Source organism: Magnolia sinica, chromosome 14 (assembly GCF_029962835.1).
Source record: "Magnolia sinica isolate HGM2019 chromosome 14, MsV1, whole genome shotgun sequence".
NCBI classification, from domain to species: Eukaryota; Viridiplantae; Streptophyta; class Magnoliopsida; order Magnoliales; family Magnoliaceae; genus Magnolia; species Magnolia sinica.
In genome coordinates this window covers 60,197,814-60,205,799 of record NC_080586.1, presented here as the reverse complement: position 1 = coordinate 60,205,799, position 7,986 = coordinate 60,197,814, and the positions used below count along the sequence as shown (strand labels likewise).

The 7,986-nt window shown below is 37.9% G+C and overlaps 1 protein-coding gene across 1 annotated transcript in view; it reads right to left on the bottom strand.

Moving 5' to 3' along the window:
- Positions 1-1,153: 1,153 nt before the first annotated feature.
- LOC131225872 (thioredoxin reductase NTRC) overlaps positions 1,154-7,986 on the bottom strand; it is a 122,526-nt gene continuing 115,693 nt past the window's right edge. Inside the window, exon 10 of the mRNA XM_058221473.1 lies at positions 1,154-1,433. Coding sequence (XP_058077456.1) covers positions 1,373-1,433 — 61 coding nt within the window. The 3' untranslated portion in view covers positions 1,154-1,372. The remainder of the gene's footprint in view (positions 1,434-7,986) is intronic.

Sequence of the window (7,986 nt, the reverse complement as noted above, 5' to 3'; positions counted from 1 at the left end):
TAGAATTAACATTGGTGGTTTTTCAAATATTCAATCATCTTCTGAAAAACCATCGAGTGTTTGCTCTCCCACTTCAACTCTTTTCCTGCTTTCAATTTGACCAGGGGTGAGAGAGCACTAATCTTCTCTATCGAATTGGAGATGAAGCAACGTAGAAAGTTTATTTGACCGATGAACCTTTGTAGGTACTCATTTTTCGATGGTTAAGCTTCAAGAATTGCCCAAACCTTGTTTCAATTGACCTCAATTCATCTCCGATGTAAAAACAAAAAAAAACAAAAAAAAGAAAAAAAGAAAAAAAGAAAAAAAGAGAAAAAAGACTCCTATCAGATATGCCAAAAAGCACATTTGAGTGGATTCATCTTTAGTTTACGCAGTCTCATCCACTCGAATGATTTCTTCAGCTGTACAAGATGATCGGCCACATCGACCGATTTAACGACCATGGTGTCAATGTAAACTTACATAAATTGACCAATCATGTCATGGAATATAACATCCATGGCCCATTAGTAAGTTGTACTAGCAATTTTCAAACTAAAAGCCATGACAACCTAACAATGTCCCTATTACTAATATCTGAAGGTTGTCTTTGGGACATTTTCATCCATGATATAAATTTGGTTGTAACTTGAGTGGTCATTCATGAAAGATATCATTTTGTCTGGCCGTTCGATTTACAAACTGGTCTACATCTTGCATTGGATATTCATATTTCAGAGTAGCCTGATTAAAGTTCTTAAAGTCGATGCATATCTTCAGTTTACCCTTTTCTTTATGACTAGTATTATGTCAGAAGTCCACTTTGCGTATATGATCGGTCAAATGAAACCAACCTTGGGAAAAAAAAAAAAAAAAAAAACCCTTCAATAGTAGTTTGATTTCTTTAATTTTCAAGGTCACTTAAGCCATCATTTACCATGTTAGCTTCTTAAATGGTCGATAACCTTTCTTGATTGGGAGACAGTACTTGACAAACTTTCTATCGAGTCCTGAAATCTCATAATAGTCCAAAGTGAAACAATCAGAAAAATCCCTTAGAAGAACAATGATCTCCACTTATTGCGGCTCCAATAATCCACAGACGTAGGGTCAGTACATTGAATTTTCTTCAATGTGAACTGAAATTTGAAAATTCAAAATTCATCCAAAATGTTGAGGCAAATGGTTTGATTGAAAAATCAAAATCACAATTTTCAATGATACGTATCCCAACAGGATGTACATTCTCGAGCTTTCATGAATAACCGTCAAGGGCTCATGGTAAAAATACAACAAAGGGCATATTATAACTCATTCCTGTTTGGAAGAAGCAAAAATTGAATTTGAATATGAATGCAGAAGCAATAAATGCATGCCTGCTCCACTCCGCTCATTTCTTTGACAGAATAAAGTCTCTGTATTCTTTCTTCATTTTCACACCCGATACAGTCCTGCAAACACAACCATTGAGATGATCAGTGGTAAACAAGAAATAAAGAAATCATTTATCATACAATTCTGAAAGCTATAGTAAAGAAAGATACCCCCATTACCGAAATCCTACCACTACACTTCATGTGGGCGATGTGGGGTCATGACAGGTGCAACAATATTTATTTTTGTAAGGTTACAAATATGCTCAGCCTCACTTTTTCTTTTTCTTAATACCATCTGTTTTTGAATTATTATCAAGCTATTGCAAAGGAAGCCTCTATTTACACCCGCCCTTTGATGTACCACACACCTAATTTTCTACACATGGTATTAGATAGGCACAATTACTACCAACTCTAGTGACAAACCAAAAGAAGTGGGCGTAAGAATTACAAAATAGGCAAGTGTAGCTATCAATTTCTGAAATGTCATATAAGGCCATTGAAATATTGCAATGTAAGAATATATGCAGGAAAAACTCCAAATAACATTAGGAACCAAAGAAAGGTGAGCTAATTTGAAATGAAACATACATTGAAACCTTCAAGCTACCAGAAGTTCAAAATCGCAATGTAAAACGAAGTTGGCTTGTATGCCACAGCTCTATGACTTTGAATTATCAGTGGGAACTTCAAACAGTAAGCACATCAAATGTTTCCATGATATGGAGTCAATATTGGAGTTATATTTGCTACTGAATAGTAGTTAGTCCATCTATAACTAGTTGCGATTTGATCAATCTTCATCAGGAATAGATGAAAACCCTTCAAGAATCTGGAACAAAAAACATTGCAATTGAATCTCAAAAAAAAAAAAAGAAAAAAAAAAGTAACCCTTGTGCCAGCAAGGCCCCCTTTTAATGCTTCCTTGTCACATTGCATAGCACTACAATCCTGCTAGGATAGCAGCTAGAAATTTCCGAGTAATTTTTTATTGGTTTCAAGTTTTCTCGAAACTCAAAAAGTATTCCCAATAAGTAAAATAATGAGAAAATTTTCAACTCTTTCAACCCCTCTTTTCCTTTTTAGTAATCGTTCTTTTTCTTCTTTGATGTTATGGGAAAAAAAAAAATCCATAAGAAACCCATCATGAATATTCTCATATTACCTTTTCAGAGAACCAAAACTATGACATAAGTCCCATATTGTATCATATTTGACATGGGTAAGGTAGCACTGGATGCAACATCTATTCCTATGTATGGTTGAGATGCGTATCTCGTACTTGAACTCACCACCAGCTACTAAATTAGTGTAAATTGTGCTGGGATCACATGCTCAAGTTGTAAGATTACACACAAACACACACACACACACACACACACACACACACACATTTCAATTTCACATGTTGAGAGAGAGAGAGAGAGAGGGGTAAAAGATAGACAACATTTGATCTTATGTGAAAGCACTCGAGAAGAATTCTAATACCTGGGAGGCAAATGTACAAGAGGATTGCTCGTGTTCTTGGAAACACAGTGGGATCCGGATGCGTAGCCTGCATACTTATTAGATGCATTATAGCGGATGAAAAGTGTAGGAGAATGTGCCTGTCTGTGCACGGACGAGCGCTTGTTTGCTTTATAAACTTAACCCTAAACTCACAGTATGGTACTCGCAGGAGTAAATAATGTAATAATGCGCACAGAAATTCTTGCAGACTGCCCCTCAAGCCGGAGCATAGATATTGCACATACCCAGGTTGCCCAAAATATCTTGAAGATGACATGAACCACATGCTTTTGTCCGAATATCAGCAAACTGGAAATTCAGTTGATTTTCGTTAAAGCTTGATTATGTTTACACTTTGGATCCTCGTAGGTGAAAGAAGGTGCTTATTTTCCCCTTGTGATCATTCTAAGTGAGTGCTTCTGCTACACTCAGCATTTGAAATATCGGAATCACGTTACGTATTGCACCGATGGGATGCAAATACGTATTGACTATCGCATGGGATATGTTCGTTGTATCGCGTAATGTATCACTGTTGTTGGAAACATGGGGAAATTGGTTGAATTTTTCAATGAAACTTCAATGATTGTTAAAAAAGACATCAATACATGCTAAAAAATCAAAACATTACAAAAAACAAGTGCACACAATAGGTTTTCTTTGTATGGGGTCATAATCTACGCATTGTCTAACTGAATTGATGCAAGCAATGTTTTAATATCAACGATATCGGCCGATATATCCCACAATATATCTTGTATCCCACCTGTTCGATACGAAATGCACAGGTAGCGTTGATATATCTCACATGTTCGATCCCGTGAGCATTTTCAATTTCCGATCCCTTTTTTTTGTTGAAATTATGTTAAATCAGTGTCAAATGGTTACAAATCCATTGGTTCATCATGTTTTGCATGAAAATCATAGAGTTGGAGCTTTGATTGTGATATCCATTGGTTTTTCATGTTCTCCATGTTTTTTTCGAAAATTTCCTTCAACTAGTTGTCAATTGACACTAATTTCCTTTAACATTGCAGGGCAATACTGAAGTCCATAGGATGGCAGAGCACCAAAACAGGTGCTACACTGAAGCCCTAGAGCTGCTCCTATAAATAGATCATATTCCCAAGGGGAATAGGACCAGCCCAAAATGTCACCCATCCCCATCTTGTGGACGTCCACACACACACATGTGAGAGAGAGGGGGTGGGCAAGTCTCATCCCCTCTTCCTTTGTAGGCCATCTAATTGACATCTCATCTTCTCCACCATTCTCTACAGCCTTATAGTGTAGAGAATTGGTGGGTTTGGTTCTATTCTTTGATTGGGGATAAATCAAAAGAGATATTCTCAATCTAAAAAGGAACGACATCCATTCATAGTATAAAAAGTTCACGGCATAAAGGTATGATTTGGACCATCTAAATTAGGTTTTAAAAATGTGTTTATATCTAAATGGAGATTGGCAAGTTCTTGAAAACTTTTACATTCCCGTCTTTCAACAATCACAACATTACCTCAACCACCTTCCCGACAATGCAAGAATCGTCAATTTTTTATCCTTATGCCCATTTCCCCTAGAATCCATGGAGGTTCATACAAAATGAAGAATGAGGCCAAGCAATAGCATAATGTTTCGAGAGAGCAAGGAATATTGAATTTGGGCTAACGCGTAAGAGTGACAGCATCTGGAGTTTAATGTGATTGCCATATACCAATCAAATTGAAGGTGGAATTTATAGGATAGCTATAAGAACAACGATGCTTTGTAGGACAAAATGTTGGGCAGAAGGAACAACATGTTTGTGGGATAAACTTAGCTGAAATAGGGATGTTGAGATGGATGCGTGGCTCGACAATGATAGAATTAGAAATGAATGCATTTCAGGGAACTTAGGAGTAGCATCAATATGTAATAAAATGATGGGAAGTAGGCTTAGATGGTTTGGTAATGTGCAACAAAGACCAAGAGCCTGTACAGTGAGTCAGTTCAAATTAAAGGATCTAAAAGGGAAAGGGGAAGATTGATGGGGACATCATGCGCACACGCGCACTCACGCCGCCCCCCCTACGCACGTACGTATGCAGAAGGAGGACCCCACCATCGATTTGGCTCGATGACGACGTCCAGAGAGGGCCTCCTAGCTAGAAAACAAGTTTTGGTTCAGAAAAGTGGCCCGATAGTCAAGAAAAGCCCACCATGGGATCTCATGATCGTGGCCCACTCATCGGATTGGTTTTATATTTTAGGTTTTGCTTATTGTTATTATTTAGAACATCGTGAACGCTTTAGATTTTCTTGTTTGATTTTTATTTTAGTTTACTTAATCGCTAAGTAATAGGTGTCGCACATGGTGCGAGTTTTTGGGTATAGGGTTCTCCCTATAAATAGGCACCCCTTGTAGTTCTTTTCATTCATTGAAGTTAATAAAAAATTCCTGCTTTATTTTTCTGCTCTCTTCGTGAGTTGTGGAAGAATTCAAAAGTGGGTGCGAAGCCCTCCCTTTTCGAAGGGCTAACTACCGTGGTGCGAAGCCACATCGATCCCAATTCACCCCCATCTTCCATCATCTTTTCTTTCCATCTTCCCCCACCATCCGTACTTCGAATTTGTCCTTTTGTTGCATCAGATTTTTTCATTGAAGCAGGTTTCCAGATTTCGGCCCGCAGGCGAGCTGAAACTTCGGCGGAGCACCACGCACAAACCGTACATCGGATCGAGCTGAAATTTGGAGGTTTTGGAGTCCATCCCTGGCCGACCAGGGCCAAGGTGGCCTTTTTCTGAATAGTGGGCCCCACACACGTGCGGCCGGGATCACACGCACGTTCGTCTGGGCCATTGTTGCTGTCCACACGCGGGATTATCTTTTGGCTCAGGTTTTTATCCTCTTTTATCCTCTCATAGCTATTTTTTTATGAATCCTAATCCTATATTACATGATCCTTAATTGATTTGCCATTTTTTATCACCTTAGGGTTCCTTGAATTGAAATTAGGGAATCCCTTGGATTAGGGACTGATTTTTATGCATGAGTAGTTGATTTTATTTCCCTTTGACATTGTTTGGTTTATAATTTTATTGGTCCAGTCCTAGCCTGTGTCGGCTTGGACCCGCATAGATTCCCCTTTAATTGAATGTTTGGATTTTCATGTGGGATGTGGAATTTGTGTGATTGTTTCTGAATTGGTGTGATCTAAGCCTGCAATCTTGCATATCATATTTAATTTTCCATGTCCTGCATCAAAGATCCAAAAGGATGCGAGTTTTCAGCCTGTAAAATTTCAGGCCATTCTAATTACAAGAAAGGTTATTAAAATTTATGGAGTGATATCTGTCTGAAAATAGTGGAGTTCTGAAACGTTTGTGAATGTCCTAAAATCAGTCCCATTTGAGCTTTGCTTTGTTTTTTCCTCCCTCTCTGAAACTAGATGTAGTAAGGTTTCTTTTGGCTTTTGAATCACCTAAATCTGAGTTGTAATTGAAGAGATACAGCACTTTGAAGTCAGAGTCGGTAAGCTGTCCATTGCAGTCTTTTGCAATCACATTGGGCTGCATTATGGATCTACCATGTTCTGGTCAAGGTATTCCATAACGGTAACAGTTACAGTTACAGTATGGGCCGTAACAGTGGTTACGGCCTTTTGTTTTTCTTTTTGGAAAAAAAGAAAAGGAAAAACAAAACATGTTTTGGCCCCGTAACGGGTGTATACTGAAACAGCAAAACATTGTAATGGAGAGGCTTGACAAATATTGATTAAAGGGCATTTATTTTTGTTATAGTATATATGGGCCTGCTGTGGGCCCCAAGTTTGGGCTGTGGGCATTTGGGCGAATTAATTTTATGTTATTTCTTAGGTTTTCTCCCGTTTCCAATTTTGCCCTTTTACTGAAATTTTATGTAATTTGCATATTGTCTTATAAATACGATAGGGTTGGATATCCAACCTTACTGATCTTTCCTTTCTTCCAAAGCTTTTTTACTTTACATGGTAACAGAGCCTAGGGATTGTTCCTAAGGTTTCGTTCTTTGTGTTTTCCTCTCTTGATCTCTCTCTTGCTTGCTTCTTTTATACATATATTTCAGTTTCGTTTTGAGGGTCATGGGTGTTTTTTAACCCACTGATGTGATATGATTTGAGAGGGGGAGACCTGTGGCTGGAGATGTTTGAAGGTTTTTGAGCTTTGTGATGGAGTTCGAATTGTGGCTGAAGTTTTCTTTGAGACTTGAGACCTGCAGATCTGATAGAAGATATTGCTGAAAGTTTGCGTTTGCTAGTCTTTTCGGATAGTTTTTCCTCCAGAAATGCTGAAATCTATTTGCAGTGATAAGGTTTTTATGTTGATTGTTGTTTGGACAGATTTTAATGTCCAGATTTGTTGAAAACTGTATACGGTAATCCTTATCTTTCAGATTTGTTAATCCAGCCGTAACATCCTGTCTCCCTCCCTTCCCCCCCTCCCCCTCTCCTTTTCTTTTCCCTCTCCCTTTCTAGTTTCTACTACTACTAGTGTTAGTAGTGTAAGTCTCTCTCTCTCTCTCTCTCTCTCTCTCTCTCTCTTCGTGCATTGGAATTTGACTATTATTTTGCCCTTTGATTTGATCCATATTGTGTGTATTCAATATGGCCTCTTAGTCTTAGTCAAGGTCTAAAACAGTTGATTCAATCAACTCTAAGAAGGAGAAATTTATTGTCATTCTGACAATCCTGGGTTGCAAATTACAACCCATAAACATAAGTCCAGTAATTATCCTCAATGGTCGAAACCAGTTAAGATGTTTATTAGAGAAAAATAGAAGTTACGTTATATAGATAGCAGTTTACCAGAACTTGCCATGTGCAATCCTTCTTACGGAGATTGGAAATCAAATAACCTGCTCATCGTGTCCAGACTTTTGAATTCTATCGAACCAAAAGTTATAAAGGCCTTTTTTTCTAAAATTATCTACTACCCGTGAGATTTGGTTGATTGCTCATGAATTGTATGTTGTTCAAGATAATATGGTTCGAATTTACAATTTTTTTTACAGGAGATTAGGAGTTTGAGACAGGGAGAGAGTTCGGTTTCTGATTATTGTGCTAAGATGCAAGGTTTGTGGCAAGAATTATCTTTCTTAGAT